The 13,544-nt window shown below is 41.3% G+C and overlaps 1 protein-coding gene across 1 annotated transcript; it reads left to right on the top strand.

The window, feature by feature from the left end:
- The first annotated feature begins 4,763 nt into the window (after window positions 1–4,763).
- LOC122103539 (olfactory receptor 1P1-like) lies at window positions 4,764–5,717 on the top strand. The gene has a single exon (XM_042674150.1). It carries the CDS (start codon window positions 4,764–4,766, stop codon window positions 5,715–5,717), a length of 954 nt encoding a protein of 317 aa, XP_042530084.1.
- Window positions 5,718–13,544: the final 7,827 nt, after the last annotated feature.

Below are 13,544 nucleotides of genomic sequence, written 5' to 3'. Positions count from 1 at the left end.
GAACCAAAGTGGCCTCTTGTTTGTGTGACACTTCAGGGTTAGGATCATTAGTAATTAAATAGAAATGGGATGTATTTAGACGTCAACTTGTAGAGGGTTCTAATTTTGTATAATAAAATTTTCCAGCTAAGAACATGGAATTTTTTTCCTTCTTTTTATATCATAGACTTTTTCTTTATTCAACTTTAGTTTTCTTCCTTAGGCTTTAGGCTTGTACTTATTCTTAAGCATTTTGCAGATTTCTGTGTTTTTTTTAAGTAACATGTATTTTTTTATTGTGAAAATACTGTATAGAGGGGTTACGATTACATGGGCAAAGATTTCTGTTTTTGCTATTCTGCTGTGACTTTTTTTTAATTCCTATTTCTAGAGTGTGGTTGCTAAAATTGAGAAAAATCTGTTTATGTAAATCTCTTGTATCCAGCCTTCTTTGGGCAAATAATCTCTACCCCCACAATATGCATAGTTCACACTCGGTAAATATTGACAGAATGAAAACTCATTCATCATTCAGTATCAATTCAGTATCATACTGTTCTAGAAATATCTGTAATCTTCCTCGTGGCAGAGCTTCTTGTGGGCAGGACAGAGAGCTTTGATTTCTCCCAGATCATGAGAAGGAGGAATTGCTTCAATTCAGGTATTGCTTCCTGAAGATAAAAGCCTAAGTTTTAAAGTTTGAAGAAATAATGTTTGCATCTTGATTTTACCACTTTTAAAAGCTGTGTGAATTAGACAAGTTCTCTGGACATCAGTTTCCTCAAGTATAAATAGAGATTTGAAATGGCTTCCTCATGGTGGATCACAAAGGTTAAACAAGGTGAAAAGGTAAAGAAGTTTGAAAGAGCTTCCTGGACAGGAAGCTCTCAGTGTTGTATGGATTTTTGTTCCATGAAGCTTGATAAATCCTGACATATGTAAATGTGTGGGACTTCCTATCCTTCCAAGACTGTATGGTGCTGGGTATCAATGGCTCATGCCTATAATCCTAGCTGTTCAGGAGTCAAATCTGAAGATTATGGTTTGAAGCCAGCCCAGGAAAATCCTCCATACAATGTTAATAATAATTTTAATCTTCTTTCTAGTCTTAAGTATAAATGTCTCCTCTGTTATCTTTACAAGGTTGGCTTTTAAACAAAGATAGGTTATCTTTGTAAGATAGCTTCTATTGATTAATTATTTTAATCAGGAATGATGTCAGATGCCTTTTTAGCATTCCTAAGGATGAGAATGTTGTTTTTCCTGTAGAATAAGCATCTCGAGCCTGGCAGTGCTCCTATGTATCAAAGTTGTCATGTTCTTTAAGTATTCTGTTGAATCCTGGCTTATATTTTCTAAGAATTGTTTTACATCAGTTCTCACAAGGGATATTCTTCTGTAGTTTTAGCTTTTGTACACCTCTCATCAATTTATTCCTGCTCTATTAACTATTAGGGGGTTCTTCTTTCTATAGTTTGAGCAGACAAAAAAAGGAGATTGTCTACCTTTTACATGTTTTTTTTTAATTTTATTTTATTTTATTTGAGAACATACTGTACAGAGGGGTTACAATTACATGGGCAGGATAATGCATACATTTCTTACCAAGCATTGCAGCCTCCTCCTTTGTTTACCCTTCACCTCCCTTCCCACTACCTTTTACATGTTTGACATAATCTCCTGTGGCAGTGCAGGATCCTGGTACTTCTTTAACTCTGACAGAGAAACTTTCTTTCCTTTCTTTTCCTTCTTCCCTTCCATCTTCTTCTTTTTAAATGCAACTTGCTCTGTTGTCCAGGCTGGCCTCAATCTCTAGGGCTCAGCGGATCAGCCTCAGACTCCCAAGGAACTACAGGTATGCACTATTGTGCCTAGCAGCTGTACTGTATTTTTGTCAGCTGTTTGCTACCTTTCTTGGAAGAGGCTTGGACACTCCTGTTGTGTGCTTGTGTGTGATGTGGGCTCATTCCAAGCCAAAGTCTTAAGAACCATTGTGTTTCTGTTATGTTCTCTTGCTTTTTTTATTCTTTTTCCTAAGAAAGACATGTCCCATCCCAAAGAGAAGTGGCTTCTTTGGCTTGAATCCCTGAACAAAGACGACACATGAAACCGCATTAATCAAAGGTACAACCAGATCACAAGTAATATGAGTGGGTAAACAAGACTTTGTCTTTAAGAGTTGGAGGTGTCTTTGAGATGTGAGGGTTATTTCTGTCACAGAAAAAATGATAAATGGGATCATATTTTCCTATTGTACAATGTAATTGAGTTGAACTTCTCTCTCGGGTTTTTTTTTCTTTTGCATATTACATTCTCCAGAGATAATATATTCATGTCATGTTATACATTTATTTGCATGGACTTATGCCAAGTAGTCTGATGGTTTTTAAAAAGGTTTAATCTACCTGTAATTTCTTCTTTTGTCTATTTGTGTTCCTGCTTTCTCTTTCTCTCTTTCCCTGTGATTAACAGGGACAATGGATGTGTTTCTTCTCATAAGTGATATCTAAAAGATAAACATACACAAATATACACGGGATCATAAACAGACATTTATGTGGGTATACACACACACACACATTTTTTGCAATTGTGGGAATGTTTGAGGGGACTAGAAATTGAGAATGTGACAACACTGGAATCCATTGCATCAGTGAATGAAGAGAACTAAACAAGACCCATTGAAAGCTTTTAAGAAATTAGCATGTAGCATTTGGGGAAAGTCAGAGTGGGCAATGAGGTCAATCTGACTAATGAATACTAAATATGCATGTGTGAAATGCTGTATGAAAATCCTTGGAATAATTAACACTGTAGGCATATATGGACATGTCAAAATGAAACCCCCTGGTACAACTAATTAATATTAAAAAAAATAAGTTAGATGTTTTTGCATAATTTATACATAGTTCAAATAAGCACCAGTCAAACAAGCACAAGGTCCTAAGTTCAAACCCCAAAAGTTGGTGGTGGTGATGGTAGTGATGTTATGTGAACCCAAAACCACATGTGTGCTTTGCAGATACTGTACCCGCTACGCTACACCACCAGCCCTCTATCTGAGAGTTATTTAATAAAGATATTTAATTTTTTTCCTAAGTTAAAAAATTTATTTTGCAATTGTGTTATTAATTTCTATATTTTCTTAAACAATTTTTATTAAATTTCTTTGAGGTGGTAAGTTGAATTATTGCTACTTCGAGGTCCTTATTTGAAGATCTATCTGTCACAAGCTGTCTTTTCTTTGTATGTTCAATGGGAACTTGGAAGTGAAACGTATTTATTACTACTATTAGAACACAGTGATATTCCTGCACATATATTTATGCATGTTTTGTTATTTTTAGTACTCTCTATCCTTACTTGTTAATCAGTTAGTAGAATTTGAAATGACATAAACTGAAGTCTTTTTTATTCTTTTTACCAGTATTAGGGTTTGAATGTAGGATCTTGTGCTTGGTTGACTGGTACTCTACCACTTGAACTATATCAGCAGCCCAGCTTTTTGCTGGTATTTTTGGAGATTACTTTCTTAATCAGGACTGACTTTGAACCACAGCACTTAGATCTCAGCTTCAGGAGTAGCTTCTATTGTAGGCATAAACTACCAACGCCCAGTTTAAAATATTTTTTATTATTACATATCTATCTGTTTCTTGTGTTATCTTCAACTTCTACCTCAAGAAATTTTTTTTTACTTTATTTGGTACCCATATTTCATATAAATACTATACTTTTAATAATTTCATTATGAATATAGGTCTTGTTTTTAGAAGGTAGCTATGCACTGTCTAATGCTTTTTTGTTCTGAGTTCTGTCTTTGTTCAACATAAAGGTCATGGTTTTTATTCTCTTTAGTTTTCTATGTGTTCATCGCCATCTCTTTTTCAATCATTAAAAATTATTTTAGCTATTCACCTAAAAGAGAAACTATATTTAATTTCAGGGGAACACTAGTTGGCTCACTAAGTGAACACATCTGTGTGTGTATGTGAGTGTGAGTGTGTGTGTGTGTGTGTGTGTGTGTGTGTGTCTATGTGTGTGTTCATCCAAGTAGTTTTGAGGTTCTGGAGAGTGGAAACCACCACTTCCTCTCTATTTCATTGATGCCTTGAAAAATAATTTGGGCTTAATTGGTGTTTACAAAACATTGTTTGTGGGATACTGATTTCTGGTAGAATGAATAATAAGAAATTTTGTCCTCAGAATATTGAATTTGAGGTTATAATAGATTAGAAAAGGTCCAACTTCAAGAATGTATAGGTCAGAATGTATAGGAGACTCTGAAACCAAAACCTGTAAGACTTTAATGGAGTCAGTTATACCCATCCTTCTAGGTTAATATTTCTTTAAGGTTCAGGATGACTCCTGCTTTATTTACTTGTGACATCTCATGCCCAGAGTTGTACTTCATGTCCACAAAATGAGTGTGTGTGTGGGCATGAGTGTGAGCGCATGAGTGAAAAACTTCATGAGAGAGCACAGTTAAAGGAAAAGAAAGTAGGAGCCAAACAACTTAGGCAGGTAGGGTTCTAAATCAAGCAAGAAGTCAATTTCTACTTCATGAAACTGTCTCCTGGACTTTCCTAGAACTGTGCATTTAGTAGGCTTTAATTTAAAAACAAAACCCTGCGTGCACATCAAAGAGCATCTATACAAATGAGTTGTCATTCTCTCTTCTCCGGAGGTCAGCGAAGGAATGGCAGGCTCACTGATCAGCTCAGCATTTTAAAAGGGAATCATTGAAGATCTCTATCTCTCTCTCTCTCTGGCCTCTTGGGCCAATGGCAGGAGAGAATCAGAGCAGTAGCTTTGAGTTCCTCCTCTGGGGACTATCAGAGCGCCCAGAGCAGCAGCGCCTTCTCTTCCTGCTATTCCTGTGGATGTACGCCATCACGGTGGCTGGGAACCTGCTCATTGTCCTGGCCATTGGTGCTGACACCCGTCTCCATACTCCCATGTACTTCTTCCTTGCCAGCCTGTCCTGTGCAGACATCTTTTTCACCTCTACCACGGTGCCCAAGGCCCTGGTGAACATCCAGACCCAGAGCAGGTCCATCTCCTATGCGGGATGTCTGGTGCAGCTCTACTTCTTCTTGACCTTTGGGGACATGGACATCTTTCTCCTGGCCACCATGGCCTATGACCGCTATGTGGCTATTTGTCACCCCCTCCATTACATGACCATCATGAGCCGTGGGCGCTGCGTGTTCATGGTGGGTTCCTGTTGGGTGCTTACAAATCTCGTTGCCATGACCCACACGTTCCTCATCTTCCGGCTCTCCTTCTGCTCCAAGAAGATCATTCCGGACTTCTTCTGTGACCTGGGGCCCTTGATGAAGGTCTCTTGCTCTGACACCCGAGTCAATGAGCTTGTGCTTCTCTTCTTGGGAGGGGCGGTCATTCTAGTCCCCTTCTTGCTCATCTTGGTTTCTTACATCTGCATTACTCTGGCGATCCTTCGAGTCCCTTCTGCACGGGGAAGGCTCAAGGCCTTCTCCACCTGTGGCTCCCACCTAGCTGTGGTTACCCTGTTCTTTGGGACAGTGATCAGGGCCTATCTGTGTCCCTCACCCTCTTCCTCCAACTCCGTGGTGGAGGACACGGCTGCTGCTGTCATGTACACGGTGGTGACGCCCCTATTGAACCCCTTCATTTACAGCCTGCGGAACAAGGACATGAAAGGGGCCCTGCTCAGACTTCTCAGGGGCAAAATCTCCTTCTCCTGTGGCCCGTAATTTCTTCAGACAATCCCAAGACATCCTCCTCAAGCATCCATCTGGCAAGGGGCTTCCAGAGCTTTCTGCCTCAGAGGTCTCAGTTCTTATGAAGCCTGACACTGCACTGCTTCCTGAGTTTGATGTGGAAAGCTTTTATATCGTGTTTTAAAGTTCACGTGATAGTCATTGCTTGCTTGTTCATTTGTTTTATGATCCTGCCAAACAGAGCAATGTTTCAGTTGGCAGCAGACTACATATTTGAAGGAGGTTTCGTAAGATTATTTGGGAGCTGAAAAATTCCCATGGCCTGCTGATCTTGAGTCTTAACATCATAGCACAATGTTTTGCTCACACACTGGGATCCTGGGGTGAAGCCTGCTGCCCTGCCAGTTGTATTAGAGCACAAAAAAATATGTCCAGTAGGTCGTACCTGTTTGTAATAATAAAAGACTATGTTGCTGTTTATGTACTGTACTGCTTGTCATTATTTTACAGTATGTTCTTTTTTTATTTTGAAAATACTGTACAGAGGGGTAACAAGTACATGGGCAAAATAATGAGTACATTTCTTATCAAGCATTGTAGCCTCCTCCTTTGTTTCCCCTTCCCATCCCTTCCCATCCTCCCCCCACCCTTCCACCCAAACCTCCTCCCCCCCCCCCACTAAAGTTGTAAAGTTCGTTTTCGACATAACGACTTGTACATCTCATTGTTGCAATGGGTCCACCTGTATCCCTATTTAAATGATTTGTTTTTTCCCTTCCCCTCCACAAATTACAGTATGTTCTTTCCAGTTATAGGAGTATTATTGTAAAACAGTAAGTTGTATCGAAAGCCCTCATTGAGTGATAGACATATGCCATCTACGTTTGTTTAAGTAAACTCTATTATGTTTGGACAATGAGAAAAATTACCTAACAGCATATTTCTCAGAATGTTTCCTTGTCATTAAGACATGTGACTGCATTGAGAGTAACTTGTTATGAGGACATACGTTTTTTTTTCCAATGTATATAATTCTAAAAGTCTATGGAGACTTTATATTAGTTCATCAAAACTGGGTCAGTGAGGAAAGTATGTTAATGATAGAAAATTAACACTACAGGAACTGGGACTCACATCTGTAATCCAAACCATTCAGGGGCTGAAATCTGGAGGTTAGTGATTCAGCGGTTCACTAGACTATAGTTACCAGCAAAAAGCAGGGCTAGAGGTATCATTAAAGTGATAGAGCACAATCCTAGCAAGTGTGATTATTGGAAGAAGTGACATGTTTTTAAATATACCTAATATTAGCTCAGATGTTTTGTATCTAAAGAATAACACCCTCAAAATCATGGATTAAACATGCCAGAGTTAGTAGGACTTAGTATATCTTTTAGTAGATATTTAAACACTAAAATAAAGTACAAAGTATTCATTATACAAGTCAATATTTACATATATATCAAAATGGAACACAAATGTATGCATATAATAATTTTAAAGAGTAGTTGTATCAGACACTACATTGATAAGAATGGATATTGCACAACAATGGAACGTCACCCATGCCTGTTAGAATAATCACTACCAACAACACAAAATACTCAAGTTAACTATGATATAGAGAAGCAGTAATGATGATCTTTGCCAGTACGGTGTCTAGAAAGGACTGCAAGACCCAGCTACTCAGAAGTGGAAGCAGGAAGAATATAGTCTGTGCCCATCTCAAAAACAAGCTGGGTATATGGGCACACACCTGTGACCCAACTACTTGGGAAGTAGAGATAGGAATATCCTAGTTCAAGGCTTGCCCAGGCAAAGTTAATATGACACTCTGATAAATTGGAACAAAAGGGACTGGGGCATGGCTCTAGTGGTAGAGTACCTGCCTGACAAATGAGGCCCAAAGTAGGAAACACAAAAGGTGGTGGTAGAGGTAAAGGAACTGCAAAATAACTTCTAGAGTTCCAGAAATGTTTTGTTTGTTCTTTGAAGTAGTCTAAGTACTCGTGAGTATTCAGTTTGTAAAAGCAAATAAAAATAAAAATCAGCTGCTTTTTTTTTTCTTGGTCAGTCGTGGGGCCTGAACTCTGAGCCTAGCCACTGTTCCTCAGCTCTTCAGCTAAAGGCTAGTGACAGAGCCACTTCTGGCTTTTTCAGTTTATGTGGTACTGAGGAATCAAACCCAGGGCCTCATACATGCAAGGCAAGCACTCTACCACTGAGCCACCTTCCCAGCCCCCTCAGCTGCTTTATTTATTCTGAAGCATGAACATCATTATTTTTCCAGTCTGTATGTGATAATCATATTATTTGGAGTTGCTATATGCCCTCCACATGTTAGTCCTTGTTTTTATTTTGTTTTATTTTTTTTCTGTTTTGTGGCAGTTCTGAGACTTGAACTCAAGGTCTAGGTGCTGTCCCTGAGATATTGTGCACACGGTTAGTGCTCTGCCACTTGAACCAAAGCTCCATTTCCGGTTTTTGAGTGGTTAATAGAAGATAAGAGTCTCATGAGGACTTTTTGTCTGGGCTGGCTTTGAGCCACAATCCTTAGATCTCAGCCTCCTGAGCAGCTAGAATTTACGAACATGAGCCACCAGTACCTCACTGGTTAGTTCTGGTTTTTTGAATCTTCTTCCATTGTCTATCTCCTTATCTGTGAATGGGTGTTGGGCATTGTAGTTTTAAATTATTGAGAGAGAAATTGAGAGCTAGGTGACATTATTTGCTTCCAGACATGATATTTTGTGACTCCTCCTTTTCTTCTTCTCCTCTCCCTCCTGTTCCTTCTCTCCTCCTCCTTCTTTTTCCTTCTCCTTTGGACAGAGTCATTGTATATCCCAAGCTGGCTCAAACTTGCAATCTTTCTGCTACCTCAGCTTCCTGCATTCAAGAATTATAGATGTGTGTCACTAGGCCTGCCCAAGAATTAGCAATGTGGGGGTCCGTTTCCTGTATTGAGGACCAAACTCACGGTCTCACCCACATTAGGCAAGTGCTTTCCCATGGCTTCACATCCCCAGCTCCTGAGGGTGGTTGTTTCTTTTTTTCCATTTATTTTACTTCGTATTTGAAGCCACTAGTGTTTGAGATTTTCCAGATCTTTAATGACTCAAAAGCCAGGCTTCAAGACTTACGAGCTGGCTTACTCTTGCTCCTAGGAAAGCTTGCAACATCACTGTGCAGTAATCATTGGTTTCCTTCCTGTAAACAAAACTCATTTCCCAAGACTTTTGCCTCTCAACATTCACATTGGAGCAATTATCCTTATTCATCTCAAGTAGCTGTCTTGGGATTGTTTCCCCAAGGCCTCTCCAAAAAAACTGATAAATAGACTGATGCGGTCCCTCTTTGGCCCCTTTCTGCATGAATCCAAGCATCAGTTTGCAGATTCCTCTGGCTGATTAGGACATAAAGAGCCTGGAGACAAAACTCAGGGCTCTTCTTTTGGGGGGACTTTTTTTTTGTAGACCCAGGGAACAATCTCCCTACCTTCCCCATCCTTAGGCAATAAGACAAGTCACCATGACCTAATCAGGAAATAATGGATTATAATCTTTTGTGTCTTAAGTTTCATCCTATGTAAGATCAAAGTTGAGGCAGAAGAACCACAGCACTCTGAGAGCCACTCCAAGCAGTGGGTAAGATCTGACCTTCTCTCTCTCTCTCTCTCTCTCCCCCCCCCTTTTTCCCCTTCCCTTCTCCTATCTCCATTTTCTCATGCACACACACACACACACACACACATACACACATGAACACATACACACACACATACTGTACAATCTAATCTTAGTATTTCAAGATAACACAAGATTCCTTCAAATCACTGAAGAGTTTGATACTTCTCTGAGTGCTCGCCACAGGCTCTGTTCCACATGACAACCAGGGCCTCTAGGCCTACCATCCAGGTGGCTGAGGAAGCTCGGGCAGTCACTGTGGTGTTCTTTTCCATTCTCAAGCCACTGAGACATTCTCAGAGCAGGATGAGACCACCCACTACCTTCGCTTTCTCATTCTTCATTTTTCCAGATGGCAAAGCAGCCTCCCTGTGGCTGGCCCCAAGATTCCAGGTTTTCTCCCTCTCCCTGGGAAACACTGCACGCCTGCTCATGACTTGTCTCCACCATCACATCCCACTGTGACTCTATTCCACTCCTCAGCCCCAGGCTGAAGTATTGCAAGCAATAAATGAGCTTTATGTAAGGTTTAGCTAACTTCTGTTTAACCACAGCCAGTATGAGTAGCAAATAACAGGCACAAGATGGGCGCTGGTGGCTCACGCCTGTAATCCTCGCTACTCAGGAGGCTGAGATCTGAGGGTCGTGGTTCAAAGCCAGCCTGGGCAGAAAAGTCCATGAGACTCTTATCTCCAATAAACCACCACAAAACTGGAAGTGGCACTGTGGCTCAAGTGATAGCACGCTTGCCTTGAGCTGAAGAGCTGAGGGACAGCGCCCAGGCCCAGAGTTCAAGCCCCAAGACTGAAAAAATAAATAAATAAATAACAAGTACAGAAAGCTGTGCACACGTCCTCCAGAGCATATCCAGAGTTACCCTCACTCTCATGCACACTTTGATGGTCTAACCACCACCTCCTGCCACTCGCTCCGAAGCAATCACTCCATCTGTGGGCGTCTGAAACTTACATGAATGCCTTCCCTTCCTCACAGCCACCTTTGCTGGCAACATACCTAAGTCGTGTGTGTGTGTGTGTGTGTGTGTGTGTGTGTGTGTGTGTACATGCATCAATACTGGCAATTGAATTCCAGACCTTTCACTCTCACTCGGCTTTCTTGCTTGACTGATATTCTACCCCTTGAGCCATACCGCATCTTTTATCTTTTTGCTAGTTAGTTAGGGATAGGAATATCTCAAATGTGTCTTCTTGGGCTGGCTTTAAACATTGATCCTCTGACTTCAGCCTCCTGAGTAGCTAGATGTACAGGCATGAACCATTGGCAGCTGACTTTGCTCCTGACTGCTTTAGAGTATGTGTGTGTGTGTGTGTGTGTGTGTGTGTGTGTGTGTGTGTGTGTGTGTGTGTGTGTGTTGTGTGTGTGTGTGAGCCATCCTGGAGCTTGAACTCAAAGCCTAGGCACTGTCCCTTAGCTTTGCTTTGATTTTTGCTTAAGGCTAGCATTCTACCACTTGAGCCACAACTCCACTTCTGGCTATTTTCAACGGTGTTTAATTGGAGATTAGTCATACAATCTTTCCTGCCCTGGCTGCCTTTGAACCACAACCTTCAGATCTCAGCCTCCTGAGTAGCTAAGATTACAGGCATGACCCAGCACCAGCACCAGCTTTCTGGCTATTTTATTCTCTAATTCCTAGCCCTTATCCTTTTGTATAAAAAGCCTAGGATAATTCATTCCTGTACTTTTTTCTTTTCCCATGAGTTGCCATTCAGGGCCTTTTGTTGGGGTTTGGGGGCTTGGTGGGGAGTGTGTTGGGTTTTGCCATGCTAGGGATCAAACAGGAATTTGAATATGCTAAAAAAAACATCTCCCACTATGTTGGAAATGTTCCTCCTGGTTCCTTCCAAGCCTAATAATTTTGCGGGGATCTGGGCATTTTAGATAATGTACTGTAGCAGTTCAGAGGTGGCAGTCTCCTCTTCTGGGGCTCATTTTTCTTGACTCATTTATGGCTCAGTCTAAAGTCACTGTCGGTATTGGAAGAGCTCTCCGGCCTACCTTTCCCTGACCACGCCCCTTCCCGCATTAAACACCACCCACTGCAGCCCAATAGTGTATCAGTTCAGCGATCCTCTGGGACGAAAATCCCAAAAAAAAGAAAGGAAAGGAGGTGAAGGAGAAGGAGAGGGAGGGAGAAGTAACAAGAGAAGGAAGGAGAAAGGGAAAAGGAAAGGAAGGAACTAATCCAATCAAAATCGACTCTTTTGCAGTATTTGATTTTGTTTGTTTGTTTGTTTGCAGTTAGTGGCTGAGGTTTCCCCTCCTCATTCTCCAGTCTAGACACTACCATCACAACCCTCCCCCAGCTGTCTCTACCACAGCCTGCACCCCAATCTTGAGAGCATCTTTACACTTGCATGTCTGTCTCCGCGCTCTGTTGTAAATAGCATCAGTTCTTTTGGGGCAAGAATAAGAACTATGTTAGGGCAGATTCTACTCCCAAGCAAATTCTTAGTGATAAAGGTCCCGAGTTGGGTGTGAAGTAAGGGATCTTCTCTCCCAGCGAGCCTTTCTCCAGGGCTGAACTCCTGGAGGAGAGCCACAGTGTGAGGTCCCTGCATGGAGCCCTGTGTTTATGAACCTGACCAAGGATGATCTCCCCACACTGCCAATCCAGCCAGCCTAGACCTTCCATCTCTCATCTACCTACTTAAATTCATGTTCCTGTGCCGGTTTCCCTGTAAATCTTTTTCAGAAGCTTTAAATAATTTGGGTTTTGTTGTTGTTGTTGTTGTTGTTTTACAATTTTCACCAGCTTTACTGATGAGTGAGTCCATGAACTCTTACAGACTCACACTGGAAGTCAACTGTAAGTTGATTGGAAATCATTTTCAAATTTAATGATCTAATTGTTCACTCAGAAGCAACAGTGTGTGTGTGAGAGAGAGAGAGTGGGGGAGAGCACTCTACCACTTGAGCCCAGCTCTATTTCCAGCTTTTTTGGTGGTTAATTGGAGATAAGAGGCTCCAGGAAGCCTGGTGCTGGTGGCTCATGCCTATAATCCTAGCTACTCAGAAGGCTGAGATCTGATTCCAGCCTAGGCAGAAAACTCTGTGAAACGTATTTCCAATCAACCACCAGAAAACTGGAAGTGGCACTGTGGTCCAAAGCGGTAGAGTGCTAGCCTTGAGTGAAAAAGCTCAAGGACAGTGCCAAGGCCCTGAGTTCAAGCCCACGACTGACAAAAAAAAAAGACATAATACAACAATTAAGGTTCATAACTAGAAGTTTCTGTAATGATCACACCAAATAAAGACTTGCCATGTTTATTTCTCTAGTCAATAGTTGGACGCTTGTTTGAGTTCAGGTTTGGGAGGTAACTCAGTGGTAGAACACTTGCATAGCATGCGTAATGTCTTGGATTCCATCCTTTGAGCCACAAAAAATTATTTGAGAAGTTTAGCAAGAACTTTATCTAATAAAACAGGGTAAAGTAGGGCGAACTAAGAAAGGGGGTGAAGGGGAGTGGGGACAGAGAATGGTAAAAGGAAGGGCAGGTGAATACAGGTACTATATTCAATGTATATTTGTGATAATGGATGGAACCACACCACTTGAGGGGATGGGTGGGGTTGGGAGGTATGGGAAAGAAAGGTGGAGGGGCTGAGACTGTCTCAGATGCATTATACTTCCAAAATGATTTGTTAAATTTAAGCCCTTTTGTACAACTACATAAGGATAATTTTTTAAAGCAAAGAAGGAAAGAAAGAAGAAAATACAAAAGAGGGAAGGAAGGAAGGAAGGGAGGGAGGGAGGGAGGGAGGGAGGGTGGGAAAAGGGAGGGAAGAAGAGAAAAAGGGAACTATCTCTTGTACAATAGAGTTGGGGAAGAGTCAAACAGATGGTTCTTGCCTCCTGGTATTTATCTTGGAGATTTCATGTACCACAAAAATTTGAAGGGCAGGGGACAAGGATATCTCTGTGTTGTCTAGTCTAGTCTTGAACTCCTGTCTCTAGTCTTGAACTCCTGTCTCAGCAATCCTACTGCCTCAGCCTCCTGAGTAGCTGGGGAACCAGGCCCAGCTACCATGCCCAGGTCTTAAGGTATTTTTTATTATTATTAAGGAAAGTGTTGACCCTACTGATCATGTTCTTAACCAATTGCAATCATTTGGTGAGCACTTGCTTATGTTCATGTTGCAGAAGCATCAGGGA

The sequence above is a fragment of the Dipodomys spectabilis genome, unplaced genomic scaffold (genome assembly GCF_019054845.1).
Source record: "Dipodomys spectabilis isolate Male_0828 unplaced genomic scaffold, ASM1905484v1 ptg000018l, whole genome shotgun sequence".
NCBI classification, from domain to species: domain Eukaryota; kingdom Metazoa; phylum Chordata; class Mammalia; order Rodentia; family Heteromyidae; genus Dipodomys; species Dipodomys spectabilis.
Note: the sequence above shows the minus strand (reverse complement) of the source record. Positions and strands in the feature narration are given on the sequence as shown.